Below are 18,760 nucleotides of genomic sequence, written 5' to 3' on the forward strand. Positions count from 1 at the left end.
CAACATTGCAATCCCAATAGCCATAAGCTGATAAATAGTTATATTACTCAGTATTTATATTTTGTTCAAATTGTGCACTTTTCTAATTTAAGTAACTTACATGGAAGGTGTCCATAGGGCCCCACATCTTATTCTCAGGGCACCCACGGGCTGTAATCAGGCCTTGCGTGGTTGATTTATCCACTGTCACCAGAACCACCAAGGCCTGAGAAGTGGAGGTGATGATGATGATCAGGGTCACAATAATGTATGCACAGAAACACACAACTAGCCTGCAGCAAGAACATAAACAAAGGTCATAAAAACTTCCCTCTTGTTTTTAGACATGGGTTCTATTTCTTGTAACTCCTCTTTGCAGAGGGGAACTTAACATTAGGCAAAGGTTGGACACTGCCTTCGGCTCCAAGCTGCCAAGGTCCTCATAAAACACCTCATAGTCCTACGGTTAGGAGAGTTATTTTTTTCCTTCTTACTAATTAATTATGTCTTTCTCAAAATCCATATGCTAAAATGTCATCAGAATGCTTAATTCATGAGTGTCTCAGTGGCCAACTCATGTAAACCTATACAACAACAATGAAAGCTCTAAAAGCAAATCCAAAATATCTCAATCGCCCCCTGGTGGCTCGCTGCATTGTAGGTCATAAGTCCTGCCATTGCCATGGACATGAGCCAGACTAAAACACCCTAGTATAAGCCAAATAAATTCTTCCCGAAGATGAAAGTGGAGCTGTGGTGCCCATATTTATTTATTGTCGATGGTGTAAACAAATGGCTTGTGTACAGACTGTTAAAAAAATGAAACAAAGCTTCCCAGCAGTGCTGATAAAAGGAGGAAGTGAGAGGCAACTAAAAGACGATACTGGCCACAGCCAGTTCACCCTGCTGCCATCTGCCAAGAGATACAGTAGTATCCACTCCTCAATTAATTCTCCACACTCCAGCATAAATAAAAAAAATGTTTTTATGACTTCATATTTATTCAAGGATTGAAAAAAGAGGAGAACAATGGATGTTGTGGATGGAGGGCCCCATGTTTGTGCTTGTCTTAGGCCCCAAAATGAATAAATCCGCCCCTGACTCGATCTACATGCTAGGATAAAGTTGGAATAAAACACAGACTAACTAATTCAAAACTGGATTCACTCCAGGACGTGTCAAACCCACTTAACCCCGAAATAATTTTCGTATAAGAACAAGAGAGCAACACTGACAAATTGTGTTTTGTGTATTTGGTCTCAACCCTTGAGACTCTCAACTTACGCACGACGCGCGTCATGAATTTAGCAGTGTCCAAGTGGGCTAGAAAGGCGCTGTACCCCCCCACCCCCTCTTCTTCTTCTTCTTCCTCCTCCTCCTCCTCCTCCTCCCTCCTTTCCCTGAATCCTCCCAGCCAAACGCTCATTCACTCTCGCCGTGTGTGCGTCAACGAGCGGAGCGGTCTGTCTCCGCCGCTGCTCGGGACAAAACCTCACGCAGCTGCTTTCATTTTCCAGTGCTGGAGCAGGAGGAGAGCCCGGCCGCGCGTCTCGCTGCAGGGATATCACCTCTGACTCTCTGGACTTTAATTTAGGAGAAGAACACACACGTTTTACACCTGATCACAACCACGTATAGCTGATAGTTAGAAGTGACGTTTTGCAGGAAAACAAACTTGTAAATCCTTAAACGTCTCCACCGCCGCTTGTTTTAATGTGTTTTATGTGTTTGCGTTCAACAGTGAGGTAGACTTATGCGGGTTAATTTTACAGGAGGAGTGCCGGCGTGTGATTTATCCCGTGGATGCGGCTGTCGGGGTCGGTGTCTGAGCCCTGCAGGAGCAGACTGTCATAGGGCATCATGATTTCTCTGGTTGTTCACAAGTGGATGAGGAATATTTCTCCGGAGATGCTGCTGCTGGTGCAGATACTGTGGTTTTTACCTCTGACTGGAGCGGCTCCTTCTGTGACCACCGAGCAGCTGGACACGGGGGTGGTAAGTTTTCTACATTTCCTACATGGGGCTGGAAGTTTTGCTACTTATCACCACTTTTTTTTTTTTTTTTGACATATTTCCACTCAGGTGTTCCAAGTTTTCCACTTGAGCATATATGGCGCGTTTTTACACCATGCCCCTCTAAAGGAAGGGGCAGTTTACCCTACTTTTGGCTGTCCTACCCATACTTGATCTGAATTTTAACACCTCGCAGCAGTCCAATGCACAGCTTGGCATTGCTGGCTGAATGTGATGGAGAATAAAATAGTAGCCTGTTCTCCAAAGCAGGAATCAGGATCCCTGTAATGGCTCGCAATAAATAAATGTAAATGTATTTGCCTTGGCGGACTATCGACCTCTTCCACAGCATGCTGACATAATATATCGAGCCCTGATAAATGGCAAACGGGGCTCACTTCCAGCACACTGACAAACCCGAGCCATAAGACCTTATTGGCTATTTCCTTTTTCTCAGTCAAGCCTGGAAAAGACCGTTCCAATATCATCTGACGCCAAGTTTAAACAATTACTGAGTTTAAAATAGAGATGTGATGGAGCAGCAGTTTTGACTGGGGGTATATTAACCTATATATGGTGGGAGCTGTGAATTTAATAGTTTTTTTTAGTAGTTTTAGTTCAGTAGCGCATGATAATTGTGGGAATATGGAGCAAATGAATGCCCCTTTTATGAATATTCACCTAATTTGTTTTGTCAGTGGTTGCTTTATGATAGTTTTAGATAAATCTGAACCCACCTTACTCCTCCAAAGAACTATATTTGAGTGATGCAAAGCTACAATATTTTCATCAAGAGGTTAGATGAACAATATACTTGACTTTATGCACTTAACAAAAATATAAACCCAACACTGTTGTTTTTGCTCCTATTTTTCACATCTAAAACTTGTTGTTTGCATATAAAAGGTTTGTTTCTCACAAATCTCTCAGAATTTCATGTTGCACTTCTATTCTTCTGAGACAATCCATCCACCTGACAGGTGTGGCATATAGAGATGCTGATTAAACAGCCTGATCATTGTACAGGTGTTTCTTGGGCTGATCACAATAAAAGCCACTCTAAAAAGTGTAGTTTTATCTCGTAAAAATATATTTTTATGAAGCACTGAACTAGGGCTATTTCACATAGGGCTATGAATACCATTTTTTCCCAGGAGGGCAAAGTTGTCCTACTCTCCTTCTGATTTACAAGTACTTGTTGCCTTCATGGTTAGGTTGGTTAGAGTTAGGCATAAGGAGTGATTGGTTAGAGTACAAGTATTAGGTTAAGCCGAACAGAGGCAGAGTAGGTCATGACTTTGCCCTCCCAAGAAAAAAAAAATCAGTATTTGTAGCTCTATGTGAAATAGTCACAGTTCAGCGCCTAACAAATCAAGATAATTTCAAGATAAAACTGCACATTTTAAAGTGGCCTTTTGTTGTGACCAGCCCAAAGCACAGGCTACAGATACCATTTTTTCCCCCAGGAGGGCAAAGTCATGACCCACCCTACTCTGCCTCTCATTGGTTAGGGGTAGAGTAAGTAATATCAGGGTAAGACCTTTTGCTGTGACCAGTCCTAGGCAAAGACTACAGATACCATTTTTTTGTGTGTGTGTGAGGGGCAATTTAGAGTTATCAATTTACCTAATATGCTGCATGCCTTTGGACTGTGAGAGGGAGCTGGAGTACCAAGGAGAGAACCTAAGCGCACAGAACTCTGCAGAGAAAGGCTCTGCCCCTGCCACAAACTGTCCAGCCCCCAGCCAGCTGGGGTTTCAATCTCAGACCTGCCCACACCACTGGCACAGGCAGCACCATATTTCAGTGTCTTTTTTCATTATAAAACTGCACATTTTAGAGTTACTTTTTACTGTGGCCAGGCTACCAGTCTACACCAGTGCAATGCCACACCTGTCAGGTGGATGGATTATCTTGGCAAAGGAGAGGTGGTCTAGTGTTGTGTCATTCACAAACATCTTGTTCAAAAGAGTGGATCTTCAAAGTGAACAAACTGAATTGAATCACTTCCTGAAACGATCCCTTCTCATTCAGTTCACTTGAGCTCTCAGTCACTTGCGCGCTAACATGCAGCGATTCACTCGCTGAGCCTCTTGAATCGTAACACACTGTGAAGACCTGAGTGGTTCACAGTCACCCTGTCGCTGCAGGTCGCCCATGTCCTCTCCCTCCCCGTCATGTCCTGAAGCACTGAGAAAATAGTATTACCAGATATTTTATTTAACAATTAGGCGTCACAAAAATATGCCTGCTATACATAAGAGGGAAGGACAATTATGTCTGCCATGTCAACTTTGTTGCACATGCACACACACACACACACACACACACACACAAGCACAGCCTTACTGTTTTGAAAGGGACAGTTGTTAAGGATACACTCATATGAGCGGAGTATGTGTGTGTGTCGCTTCACATAGTTCCCAATGTGTGGTGAAACCTACAGTATGACAGTATAGTAGAGTTGGGCAATATGTTAAAATTTTCCAAATGATTATCGTCAGCCCATCCATCGACGATTGGCGATATCTTTGTGCCCCCCTCAGCTCCTCCCGTCCTCTGCAGTCTGAGCTGTAAGATGTGCGTGAATGTTCACTACATCCAATAGACAAAATAAACTCACAAAGTGTCAAGAAATTACATTTTCTCACACTTATTTTCCATTTTAAATGGAGAAATTCAACCATACAGCTTCTGATTTCAAGTTTCTCTCTTTTACTGAACTAAGACGAGCTTAATTGTTTTGTTAACTCCTCGGAAAACTCACCAAAACCGTCTTTGTTAGTCTCTCCACTCTTCCAACAATCACCAACTCTGATTTGGTCAAAATAAATCCTTAATTCACCACGTGAAAAGAGTGTAAGGAGTCTGACAGGCTGTTTAGCTCACTCGTCGGCTGAGTGGGTGTGTACTGCGCTGATGGGTGAGAGTGCGGTGCAGAGCAGAGGCTGTCACTCTGCAGACTATTACATTAGCAAAACAAAATGACAAATATTGCCCTAAAAATCAGTCAAAAAAGCAAACAGTGATAGTCAGCTGATCGTGGATAGATGATATATTCATTCAGTTGCCCAACCGTAATGCTTAGCATTAGCGTACTGCACAGTGAATTGGAGCTCTTATTAACACAGCTGCTGAGCAGCTTGAGTATATAATAGGGTATGAGCTTTCAGTATCTACAGTATCTGTATCCAAACAAAGTCTCTGAATCGATGGCTGAGACTATGTCACTGCACCAACATAGTGTGAACTGAGCTCTGACTGGTTCACAGCGGTTGAGCAGTTCTGCACGTACTGCACAGTGAACAGGAGCTCGGTGGGACGCTGCTGCTGAGCAGCTCCCTCCTTATCAGGTGAGTGCAGGGAAAAAATATATACTGCACATAATAGGGTAAGAATGTGAGCTTTCAGTTTGCTAACAGTATCTGTATCCAGTTTTTAATGAACTGAGTGATTCAAGACACTGAAAAGAACTGCCTACATTGACTTTTTAACAAATTTGTGAAAAAAAAACAAAAAAAAAAACTATGCACTTGTATGCACAGAAAAAGATTCTTTTTAGCAAAAACAAAATTGTTTCGTTTATATTTTTGAGTGTATTTGGAGTTTGAAGAATAACGCAGCTGCTGATTAAGGAAGTAACTTTTCAGGCAGCGTCATAATTCATTGTTTGCTTTAGTGGCTCCAATATCAACATGCATTTTTCATTTGTGTGCGGTTTCTCTCCACATTTACTACTGAGCATCAGTATCCAAAAAACCCGAAACAAATTCACATCCCAAAGCATTGATGGATGTTATACTGCTACTCTTCAGTGTGTGTGTGTCTCTCTCTCTCTCTCTCCTAAACTGCATTGTTTCTCTTGTTTTTTTGGGCACAGAAGCTCGAGGATGAACTCTATTATCAAAGACATTGCTGAGGTATTTTGGTTGCTGGACCACCTCCCCGTGGATGTGTGCTGCCAGGAGACAACCATTCATCTTCTCGGGCATAGATACTCTTAGCTGCAGACATGAATCGTCCCTCAACTCCACAAGTTTGTTGGGGACAGGCGCATGGTGTTGTGTGGGATTTAGGATTAGGGTCGCACAGAGAGGAGCACTGAGTCATCTAAAAAATTTCATCAGGTAATGGTTAGGATGTGCAGACGAACAGGTGTAGAGGACAGAGCTGCAGCTTAGTTGTATTTTAAAGATTATTGTGCCGCTGTAATAAGTGCACGTAGTTGCTTTAATCTTGTTTTTACAGTGGAGATTCAACATGTTGGGAGGTTTGATGTGAATGATATGGTGTTTGGTCAGCCAATCCTTAAAGCTGCCTTGATACTATATTATCCCTCATCAAGCTATGTTTGAGTACATGAGCAAACACTTGGCTTCTTGCACATTCAGCACAAACTGAGCAATGTCGGCATCACTGGAGTTCTTTTCCTTACCACATATCCAGTGTGTATGAGTGAAATTCACTGCTGTTTGTTCTTAGTTTGGTTCACCAGCTATTGAGAAAACTGTTTATGTTTACTGCCTATGAGGTATTCAACTCTGCTCATCAGCCGCGTGTTTACTGCGGCCCTCCATCATTTCATGCCGTACAACTGGTTTATATGAGCTCCTGTGCTGTGGAGCAGCTGCCCACAGGTTTTATGAACCTACAAACCAAAACAATTAACTGAAACTGCTTTATAGCTAGGTTGGATTGGTTAGAAGAGGGACTGTAACCAGCGCCTTGTTTTCATGATTAATTAGTGGTTTTGTCTTCTCAAAAATAATGAAAAAATGCCCACCACATTTTCCTAAAACCCAAGGTGATGTCTTCAGATGTCTTGGTTTTTTATGATCAACAGTTTAAAATAAGGTTGTTCACATTAGATGCCAGTACCTGGAATTTGGCATATTTCTGTGATAATAAAAATTAAATTTCAGTCCAAATAAGTCCAAAGCTTTAAATTCCAACATTATTATTTATTCATAACATTCTGTTATTTATTTAGAACACTTTACACACCCCACAAAGTAAAATCCCTCCCTCTCCCCTCCCAGAACCTGTCACTTAAACCTCCAGCATGTCAGTCTGTCACCAGGTCATTTAATACTGTCATGTGTGTCTTGCAGAAAGCACATGTGATATCCTTCCTGTTCTGTTGTTGTTTCTGTTACCACTGTTGTGCTTACATACTATAATATTTCCCTGTAAATAGCTTGCAATTCATGAATATATATTTCATAATAAGGTTTCAGATAGTAATAAATCTTACACGTTGTAGTGCACAAAATATCATGTTGGTGAGGAATTTCAGATGCAGCGGGCTGAGTTGACTAATGCTAATAAAAATGCTAAGCCAATGTCAAACAACACAGTGGAAAAAGCCAAGTTATTTGCAAAAACAACTCATCAAGCAAGCTAATTAACCACCCAAAGATGCTGATGCCTCCCATAAAAGTTTTGTCGTCCATGAAGGGTGAAGTTAAAATTTTTAGGTGCTGGCTGCAGGTGCCCTAATGTTTGCAGCAGCTTCTTGCAGGGGACTTCAGGCTATCAAACACACTGCACTTTTCACCTTTTAGATATATTTTGTGTCCGGTTAGACATGTTGCCCTCACCAGCTTTGCATGTTATATTACAAATACTACAGTGAGTGTTCTGCATAGAGTTTTGAAAAGTCTAATTACCCTTATGATGGCTTTAGGCTGGCCACTGCCCTGACTCACTGTGACTTGAATAAGCTGCAGGGGTAACATTGCACTTTCTCTTTATCATTCCCTCTTTACCCTAGTTAGCCTACTCTCACACAGATGCGCTGTCAGGAGCCAAAATTCAAGATTTAACCTGATTTGGTACTCAGTAGTACTGATGTAATTCTGTCAGTACTAGGGTTGTCACAGTATCAGAATTTTAAACTGAGATACAAGTACACAGGGATAAAAGTGATAGTCAATACCTCTTTTGACTCCACAACAAAAAGGAAAAAAGATGCACAAAAAAGGATGTTTTTCGTCTTTTTTTAAACTAACAACCTGCACTCAGTGCTGGAACAAAACAAGTCCCTGAACGCTCTGGATGCAAGACAAATTTCAGCCAAGAAACCTGAACTGAGGTCTTAAACGACCACTTAGGTCTTTTTTAAAGCTTTGGTACTTGTGTTACTATCAAACACTAGTATCGTATTGTTTTAAACAATGTGGTGTTTAAAAAGTATTGACGTATCTATACTTTTGACAACTTTTGTTGGTACCCTCAAAAGTATAGAATTTAGTACCCAACCCTAGTTCAGAACCCACATAATATTCCATTTACAATTATAGAAAACAACAAAAAGCAGATGTTTTGCATTTTTGCTTGAAAAATGACGCAATAATAATGATTACTTGTCTGTCGATCAACGTAGTGTATAGCATGAGTGTGTTTTCCTCAAAAACTTCGTACAATGACTTGTTTTCATCCTGGGAGCGAATGGGATAAGTGGTCCTCTCAACAAATGCAGACACAGCTCCCAGGTTGTTGGTTTGCTGTAAGAGGGGTTTAGGAGAACCAAGGGAGTTGTACAGAGAGATGGACAGATGGGCACCCGTCCATGGACACACTTCTCCCCTGTGACTTGCTGATTGACTTTTAAATAAGACTTCTCCTGCTTTGATAAAATTGCTCTCAGCTGTTGGAAGCAGGTGGATAATTGGTTGTTTAGGGTTTGAGAGGGTTCTCCCATCTTTGTGTGCCCAGTTGTGCTGGTAACTGCCATACATTTGGGACTCGGTCCACAAAAACAGCCATCTACCCACAGAACCGTGTCCTGATCTGCAGCTCTGCTGCTCCCCAGTCCCATTACACTTCAGAGCCACCACGCTGCATCACTCGGCTTTTAGTTGAGCTTGAGCACTGGATGTATCCGTCTCTCTTCTGCGACCGTAATTAACTGAACTACAAACTTGAGCACAGCTCTGAGGCATGCAGTTTCTAGGTTTGCTGTTATCTAGCCATATATATATCACTGAAGAGTATTCAGTTTCAGCATTTTAGGGAACTGCTATACAGCTATAATGTCATCTGCAGTATGTTTTACGCTCATCATGTCATTTTACTCCTGATGGCTGTTTTCTGCACTAGAACAGAACAACTGAGCTCCGATGGACTGTTCACTTTTGGAAGCAGTATTGTACATGCAGTTCTGTACTCGCTTCAGCAGTTGTCATTAGATTGGGGTGACTAGATCATCTGCTCATAAACGTACCTTAAATACCATTCAGTCTTGTAGGGACTGACCTTAAAGAACGTCTGTGTAGGATTTTATCTCTTTCATCGAGGGAAGTTTATTTTTGTCGTTTTTTTATGTGTTGTAAGAAGTAAAACCAAACAAGCGTGGGACAACCACACCCTGCCAGTCTGCTTCTAATTCTCATTTGGCTTTATAATGTTTTGATGAGAATACCATCTGGTCTTGTGTCCACTGAACTGAAAAGAAAAGAAAAAAAATCCTGGTAGAAGCTACCCTCCTTCACTTACTCCCACCACCCTCCCTCCCCACTCAGCCTCTTAATACTGAGATCTCTTGCAACTAGCCTGCACGGCACCAGTACCACCACCCCTCATTAGCTCTCTCTTTGCCTCTCATGAGTGCGCATTTTGCCAGTATCATATTCTGTCCCCTCAGTCTCTCAGTCTCCTTCCTTCAATTTTCTTCTTCCATTCCAGATAGGAGGCTTTCTTCTACCAGCACATCATGGCTCTTCTGATTACACTCAGAGGCGCAGGGGTAGAGGGGCACTCAAAGAGAAAACTGGATGCAGTGACAGTCAAGGGAAAGCATGATGGAGGAAGTGCACTGAAATAACTAATCAACTGTGGTCAAGAAAGGTATAGGAAGTGAACAATGTATCATCTAAAGAACGGCAGACATGAACTAGGTTTTCTTGAATGTAGAGCTGCAATGATTAGTCAGTTACTTGCAGGGTTGCAACCAATGATTATTTTCCTTGTCGAATAGTCTGTCAGTAATATTCTTAATTAATTGATTAGTTGTTGACCAACAAAATGTAAGAAAATGGTGAAAAATGTTAATCAGTGTTTCCGAAAGTCCAAGATGACCAATAAGCATTTTGCTAGCCGTTTCATGGGAACTTTAAGAAACTAAAATCAGAGAATTTTGACTTCAAATGATTAATTGATTATCAAAATAGTTTGTGATTGATTTAAAAGTTGACAACTAATTGGTTAATCTAATCAATTAATTGCCAACTACTTTGACTGAAATTCTTTCTTGATCATTATATATGTAGCCTGTCTACACAGAGATGCCTCAGACACAGAAGTCATCCAAATGATGAAAACACAGTAGAGCCCAGAGGTTTGTTTCCTTTGTCGTCCATACTTGGATAATCAATTAATCATTTCAGTCATTTCAGAGGCAAAATGTCAAATGTTTGCTGGTTCCAGCTTCTTAATGTGAGGATTTGCTGCTTTTCTTTGTCATTAATAATACTAAATGAAGGGTTTGTGGGCTTTGGACTGTTGTTTGGACAAAAGAAGCTACTTAAATACATCACTTTGGGCTCTTGAAAAGTGTGATGAGCAAAGTTTTTGACATTTTATAGACCTCATGATTAATTATGAACATAATGGTTAATTGCAGCCCTAGTATCAGCATAACCTGTAGGATCTTCTCAAGTAATTGTCTGCAACAGTTGTTTTCAGGAGTGGTGTAAGACCACAGAAATGCCAGTTCACTCATATTTCTCCTCATTGCCGTGTCATGCTGGATTAGGATACTTTTAGCACTGCTGTCCTACTTCCATCAAGCTTTGTGACCTTTCTGTCTGTCGCTCTGTATCCTGGGCCTGATATCCAGGGCAAGGACACTTTTTTTTAGGGATGTCAAGTGGGAGATGACTACACAGTAGGATAAAGTATATCATTGTGTAATGATTGACAAAGAGCACCAGAGACAGTCCAGTGTGTAACATACAGCACATTCTATTTCTCAGGAAGAAGGCGATACTGTGGAAACCAACTGGTCCTTAAATTCACTCCCATCAATCTGTCATTGCAGCTTTGCTAAGTGTAAAAGTTCCCCAGGGAGTTGCGAGTTCCTGAGGAGATTGTCAGAGTTTATAATATCCTTGGAGGCCAATTCAACAAGGATCACAAGGGCCCTGACACTTTATTGGCTGCCACTGCAGCACGGTGGTGTGGGACTGATGTGTCACAGCTGCAGCACTTCTGCCTGATGTTTTTAGTCAATGACAACACCAGATACATTTGGATGAATTCATGACTTAAAAAAGATGGACTTTGACTATGGCTTTGATCTAACTAACAGTCATACATGTACATTCATCCATTGCGTATTCCAGGTAAATAAAGACTTTTTCCAAACTGAAAAACATGGCTGGCCATGCAACCACATCAAACTGAGCAGCTTTGTTCACTCCAGCAGGAAAAAAAGGTTTGCCTTCTGGAAGACCTCAACAAGGAAAATTAAATGTAATAATAGATTACAATCTCAAATCAGCCTTTTTTAGCAGGGCTCAGTATTTAAACGAACTCGTCAGTCAGGCTCAGGAAAGATTCCTCGGGCAAATGAAACATGGATCTTAGTTCTGAGTTCGATTTGGGGTCTGGTGGCAAACTACCAGCCTCTCAAGGTCTCTCTTTAGCTTCAGCTATCAGTGTACTGCACATTTTCTTTTTCAAAATAACCAGGAGGGCTACTTTAGAATGGAGTAAAATCTGACATAAATAGTTGCTTTCAAGATTCATGATGGATTATAGAGTTGAGGTTGACCTAGAAAAAAATGACACAATACATTTTATCATGTTCTATTACTTGCCTTTTCCCACGTTATTGATGATTATATATAAAAAATCCCACTGTTAATATTTTGTGAAATTATCAATGTCCTTATCGCCCAACCCTAACCATTTAGTATACTGATGGGTAGTTTATTCTACAGTGGTGCATTATATTCCATAAAATAATCATATATTGGCAGTATTTGAGAAATTATAGTATGTTATTTTAGACAAAATTTATATATCAAGATATATTGTATATTGTGGAATACCATACAAATATTGAAAAATTATTTCTAAGCCTTATTGAAGGCAAGGTAGAGCAGTGAAAATGTTCTAACGGGCCTTTTTTTAGGTGGCTAAAATGACCATGTCCACAGCAGTTTATTGTTTTTCCAACATCAGAACCCCTGTGTGCTTTGACAAACTGGGGGCGTGCTGACTGTCATCTATGGTAGGTAATACACTGACCATAGTACCTCATATAACCCCACTTCAAGAAGGAAAAAACAACTATCCCCTAAAGAGTGGCCTACAGATCAGTCTGAAATGTCTTTGTGAAACCATCCTCCTGTGCTCTGGGGACATACATTGCATGTGCATGTCAGTATGATATACAAAGACACTAATTAATTTTTATAATGACTGAGCTGACTCAAGAACTCAAGGCTGCATCTTATCAGTTTCTTTGCTTTTCATTTCAAGTGTGGATATATAAACCATCCATTCGTAGTCACAGCACAGTAGGCTGTGTGTTTGATTTGACAGTAGTGATGGGTTTAATATTGTGGCCAAGTGAGTGCTGTTCTCCACAACAGAGCTGCACGCGATATAGTCTTTTTCCATTGGCTTGAGCTGACTTCATTACTCGAGCAGGCCCACTCCAGGGCTCCCCATATAGAAAACCTCAAATCAACTCCATGTGGACAGTTCTATTTTAACCCCAGGGGCCCCGCCTCCCCTTCCTTGTCTTCGACCAGATCAAGGTTTTGGTTGCCTTTGCTATTCAAAGGACCGACCAGATCTTGTAATTACAGTGGTTTCTGGTCTTGCGCTGGCTCGCATGCCGAAGCCTAAAATAATCCACTGCACTGCCAGCCGAACTGCCAATAGACTGCTTTAATAGTAAGATCAAGAAAACATGAAAGCAACAACAAAGCTACTCTGAAATTGCTTGCAGAAATTGGCAGAATTATAATAAATGCGGTTTTGTGTGTATCTGTGTGCATGTCGGTTTCTTCTCGTGTTGCCATGAATTGTGCGCACGCATGATTGTGTGTGTGTGCGCGTCACCGCCACGCTTGTGATCTCATAGCTTGTCTCTCATTAGCATTTGTCATTTCTTAACAAGTCACAGTGGAGTGGATGATTAAAAAAAAAAAGGGAAGGGGAATGAATGAGGACGATTGCTTATCATCTGTGGCGTCAACTTCAAGACCGTTCTGTGCTCATGATCCCATTCCTCTGAAGGTCCAAGTGAAATGAAGAGAATTAGACAGGAGGGGGAGGAGGACCAAGAGAGATTGAGTGGGTGGCAGAGATAAGCTACGTCTCCATCCAACTATCACTGGCAATTAGGCCCACTTTCTTTTAGTCCAGTGTTGATACTCAACTTCCTATCAAGTGAATGTAATGAGCCTCTAACAGTCTGCTGAATTTCAAGTGGTACTCATGATTGTGTGAATTTCCAGTCTGGACTAGGATTAATCTTGCAGTTGGGTTAATGTTAAGAACAGGACCGTGCTCCTCTGGGTTCTAGTTTAGAAATAGAGTCAAACACATGTGGCGATGAACACATGCATGTGGATGGTATGTGTGTGAATTTTTGTATGTGCATACTTACTGTCGACATGCCAGTGGCCAACATTCCTCAGCTCACACCAAAGAGACATTGTCCTCTTTGTAAGGATCACTATAGTAACACATGGCAGCTATCTCATGGCTTTCATGTGGGCTTTATGAACTGCATACAGTGCAAGGACAATGCATAAATACATGTGTATGTACAGTGTGTGTTCTCTATGCATACGTTAGCAGAATAATATAAATCCATTTTATGATGTATACTGACAATGGTTTCTGTGAAGTGGATTTGATTGACGTTTTCCATATCCTTGAAGGTCACACAGATTGATGTCGATTACCTGATTGATTGAGGTTTTGACAGAAAAACAGGTATGGTGCATGGTGAATGACCTTTTGTTGTGATGTAGTTTGTGCGTAAGTGTATACGGCGTGTGAGTGAAGGAGTGTATAAGCGGCAGACTGTTCATAGCGGAGCAGAAACTTAAACTTGTTGTGCGCTGGGCTGGTCACTATAAAGTGTGGCTACCATTTTCCCCAGGAAGTCAGTCATGATACGTGACACACAAACTGACAATGAACAAATTGAATATTGAGTTTGTAATAGTTCAAATCAGTCAGCTCTGTGTATGTTTGTGTAGCCTATGTTTTCTTGCGTAGCTTTACATCCTTCTCCGTTATCCTTACTATCAGGGGACATGGGGCAAGCTTTATTCAATCCTTGTGTTTGTGGGCTTTGGCTGGGTTCCATGCCACATTACCGCCCACAGAGAGAAGAACATCAAAGAAGGTTCGGGGGCTTTTTCCCCTCACTGGAGCCACTGAAACGTATGCCTGTTAAATTAAGCTCCAGTTACTGCGGGATGTTCTAATTGGCTCCATCAGTTTGTTTATCTTTAATCTCTGGCAGACGTTTTTTTTAAGTCCTCTTTATCCTTCCCATCCTTTTCGATAGTTTTATCATCCTCTCACGCCTTCAGTCACTAAAATCGGAATCTATCTATCCATCCATCCATCCATCCATCCATCCATCCATCCATCCATCCATCCATTCATCCATCCATCTGTACTTCTATCTGGAGATGATTTATGAGATTGCACTGTAAAAAAAATCATACAGGACTTTAGTGGAATCAACTACTCTTTTCTCATTAACTTGATGTAAATATAAAAGTTTCATTTATTCAGATTAATTAGACTTATAAACATGAGTTCTTCTAACTTGAAGTCTTTTGACTTGAAATTATGACTTTAATGGATTTACTACTCAGGTCAATCAACTTATTACTAAAGTTTCTAAAGAAACATGATGAACACATTAGCAGACTTCCCAGCATGCATTGTTGAAGAGTTAAATCTCTCTTCAGGCCCTTTGTTTAAGAAAATATATATGATGAAGATTCTAATAGACTTTAAGAAAAGTTATTGTTTTCTTAATGATGAAAACACTGCAAAACATGATGAAGGCTCAGTCCCTACCCCCTTACACTTAAAAAATTATAAATTCACTGGGAGCAGTCAGACCACAGTAGCTCCAACATTAGCTTAAGACTTGAATAATGCACAGAGATGACACTAGTGCATCTTGCTGGCCTCTCAAATTGAGCTGAATTGCTGCTGCTGCAGATTAAGCTAACTTTGCCCATGGCAAACAGAATCTTCTGACTAACCAGTGATTGACAATCTGAGCAAATAAGTTCCTGCAGTCCCTAAATCAAACGATTTCATCAACCATAGAAAGGTCAGCCATTGTTTGACACCATTCCAAAAAATATGTGGGTGTTCCTTTTATGATTTTACTCATTAACCTCCACCATTAGCATTAGAAATATTAGCATATTTGCTGGTTCGGTTTAAAATGATGTTTTGTGTGTCTAATTTTGCTCTGGTACACAAACACTGTCTAAGACATGAAGTAACTATCAGATTCAGTGTGGAAATGTCAGCATGCACAGTTTACTCATAAAACTGTCCCTACACGTGCTTGATAAATGAGGCTCCACCTTATTCCAGTGCATGGAAATGTGTTCTACAATCTCCTGCTTCAACCTAATTTCTCCCAATAACCTTGTTTTTTCTCTGCAGGGAGCCATTTCTTTTTCCTCTTGACTTCTCTTATTCCAACTCTTTCTTACCTTCTTTTTCTCCTTTTCAATCTCCACTCAGCTGATGTGGCTACATTACATACATACATACATACATACATACATACTCAAGCAGAGGTACAGATGCTTGTGTTAAAAAGACCAGTAAAAGTAGAAGTACAAATGAAACTTCTTTACTCAAGTAAATGTGAAAAACTACAGAATCTGAAATGGACTCAATATAAAAGTAAAAAGTCACCCTCTGAAGGACATTTCTACCTTCTGTTTTTGTGTAAAGCTAACTGAATCTCTTTTTTCTGTGCTTGAGTCTCCTAGCTTGTTACATCCTTTATGTCATTTTTAGTGTTGTTACGTCTCTTTCATTGTGTTTGTTTCATCTTGTCTACCCTTTCATTTTTTGTCTTATGCGTTTTTTTTTGTCTTTTTACATTTTTTTTCCCTCATCTTATACATTGTTTTGCGTCTTGTTCTGTCTTTTTGTGATATTACATCTTTTTTGTCTTGTTCCATCTTTTTAATGTTGTTTTGTCTTTTATGTCGTTTATCATCTTGTTATGTCTCATTTGACTCATGTCTTCTTATGTCATTTTTTGTCTTGTTATGTCTTTTTGGTCTGGGGCTGTTTTTGTCTTGTTACATCTGTTGTGCCAGATATACTATGCAGTGATGGATGCACTTTTCTCTTTGTTATTGTCCCATTTAGTTAAGCTGAAATCAGTTTTGATATTGGGAAGGTGGCACACAATTACGCAAAATAAAAACAATCAATAATCAATCAATCCCCTTAGTAACAAGTCTGTTTTGAAAATGTATGAGTATTAAGTTCAGATAGTTGAACGTTTTCAGAAAAATCATGACTCAAGTACAGTAAAGATACCTGAAAAATGCACTTAAGTACAGTAACAAAGCATTAGCACTTAGTTGCTTCCCACCTCTGTCATTCTGTCTGTCTTCTACTTTCTGTCTTACTTTTCCCCATGAGAATTATCTGTTTCGTCTCCTCTCTTCCTTTCTCTCACTACCCTCTCTGTCTGTGTCATTTCCTCTTTGTATTCTCTTAACATCGCTGCTTCTGCACCTTCCTCATTGCTGCCTCCAGGAACAGACAGGAGTTGAGCCTCAGCTTTCTGTACAACCAGCTGTTCCTAAACCAGGGATTAGATGATTCACTTACAGTCACATCTTAATCCCCGTTGTCACGCTCGCACACGCACAAACATGCAAATTAGGACAGATTTTCTCTCCAAGTGTCTAGGAAATGACATTCACACCTCAAACTGAATAGAAACTGGGTGTCAGAATAAGCACATCTATCAGAATGTACTGAATCCTTTCAACAAGTCAGACTTGTGTCCCATTATGTGCACATTGTATCTGCAATACAGCAAAATACTTCCTGAAGAGAAGTGATTGAGTGTTTCAGCAGGGTGGCATATGTGCCATCTGCCTCCAACATAGAAGCTGGAATGTAACTGATGACTTTTATTCTATGCCATTGCTTTTCTTTATTTTCTCTCTTTCCTGTTCACTGCATACAATCTACAATCTACAGTAGTTAGATTATAACAACCGAGATACATGGGGCACAGAGGTAACGTGTCACGCAGCCGGGGCAGAGCAGGGTTTTTTTCCTAGCGTGTATTTGCACACCAGCCGTGTTTTCTCAGGAGACTTAAAGTAGGATAGATGATACATGATTGGTTTCATTGTGTGCATATTGAGTTTTACCAAGTGATAATGCAGTTAGCTTTGCAGGGTTTTGAAGCATGGAAGTGTATATTAACTGGTGCTAAATTAATTAACTAGATTGTGTACAGGATCACCGATTTATTTTAATGTGCATTGTAAAAACACCCACAATGTTGCTCTGCTATATCGTGTTGCCTCTGGTTCAATGAGGCAGTTCTTTTTATCACTTTAAGACAGATGAACTACAGAGTTCTTTGTAGGTTTTTACCTGGTAGAGGGTAAGCTGTCCATGTTAGTTGGTGTTACCTGTGTTCCACAGTGTAAGGGCATACATGATTACATTACGTGGTTACCACCTCCACCCTCTAAGCATGATATCAGTACATAGTTGGACAACAGATGCTACAATTATAAACTGGAAGTGTGTGCTTCGTAAAGCAGCAGCAGAGTCACAGTACAGAGTAGCAGGAGTAAGATTTCAAACATTTCTTTTGTTCAAAGTAAGGGGAAGTTAACATTAAAGATTAAATTAAGCACTGTAACACTACAGATATTGACTGTCATCGCTAATATCTTTTCTTGTAAAATGTCCATATTTAGTACTGTCAGTACAATCCCATGTTTATTAACTGGTGGAAAGATTTTCTCACTGTTGCATCCCTAGTAGACAATCTATAAAGGAACACTGTAGCCTAAGAAAATTTCAAATTCAGAGACACCAAATACATTTTTTTCACAGGACAGAAAGCATATTAAAAAAAATTGTCTGAAAAGTAACTAGTAACTAAAGCTGTCAGACAAATGTAGTGGAGTAAAAAGTACAATACTGGCTTCTGAGTGGTAGTGATGTAAAGACCATTTAAGGACATTACTTGTGTAAATATACTTAGTCACATTCCACCATTGACTATTTGTTCACTTAAAGGGGATATAACAGATTATGTGCAGTGTATTCTTCCTGACGCCTTCTTGTTACAGAGGCTTTGTCACATATCTGCTAAGCAGAGGCAGTGCTATGTGCTAAATCTATTGAAAATCCACTGTTATATAATGTTTGCACAAATAGTACTAATTATATCAACGGGGCCAGATAATTTAAGGTATGAAAAGAAAGTGATGGTTTGGATGATGATCAATTCAGTAACATAAGGCTCATTGTTCTTGGTTTTTCCTAGTTTTCAGAGAATAATATTAAATATATAATATAGTGCATTGTTTCAAAAGGATTCAGCCAGATTTCATGCTCCCACACATCCAAAAGTTGTATTTCCTGATGCAACAAGAAATTGATCGCTGATGATCAATTTTCACTGCTCATTACAGTTAAAATAGGTCCTCTGGTGGAGAGATTGGCTCAAAATGTGCTTCTGGTAATAGAAAGGGAAGAG

The 18,760-nt window shown here is 40.2% G+C and overlaps 1 protein-coding gene across 1 annotated transcript in view; it reads left to right on the forward strand.

Annotated features, from left to right (window-relative positions):
• Positions 1-1,502: 1,502 nt before the first annotated feature.
• Positions 1,503-18,760, forward strand: part of LOC146308244 (matrix metalloproteinase-17-like) — a 96,269-nt gene continuing 79,011 nt past the window's right edge. The window contains exon 1 of the mRNA XM_084745745.1: positions 1,503-1,974. Coding sequence (XP_084601871.1) covers positions 1,840-1,974 — 135 coding nt within the window. The 5' untranslated portion in view covers positions 1,503-1,839. The remainder of the gene's footprint in view (positions 1,975-18,760) is intronic.

This window comes from Lutjanus erythropterus, chromosome 20, assembly GCF_056507025.1.
Source record: "Lutjanus erythropterus isolate fLutEry1 chromosome 20, fLutEry1.hap2, whole genome shotgun sequence".
In the NCBI taxonomy this organism is placed as follows: domain Eukaryota; kingdom Metazoa; phylum Chordata; class Actinopteri; order Lutjaniformes; family Lutjanidae; genus Lutjanus; species Lutjanus erythropterus.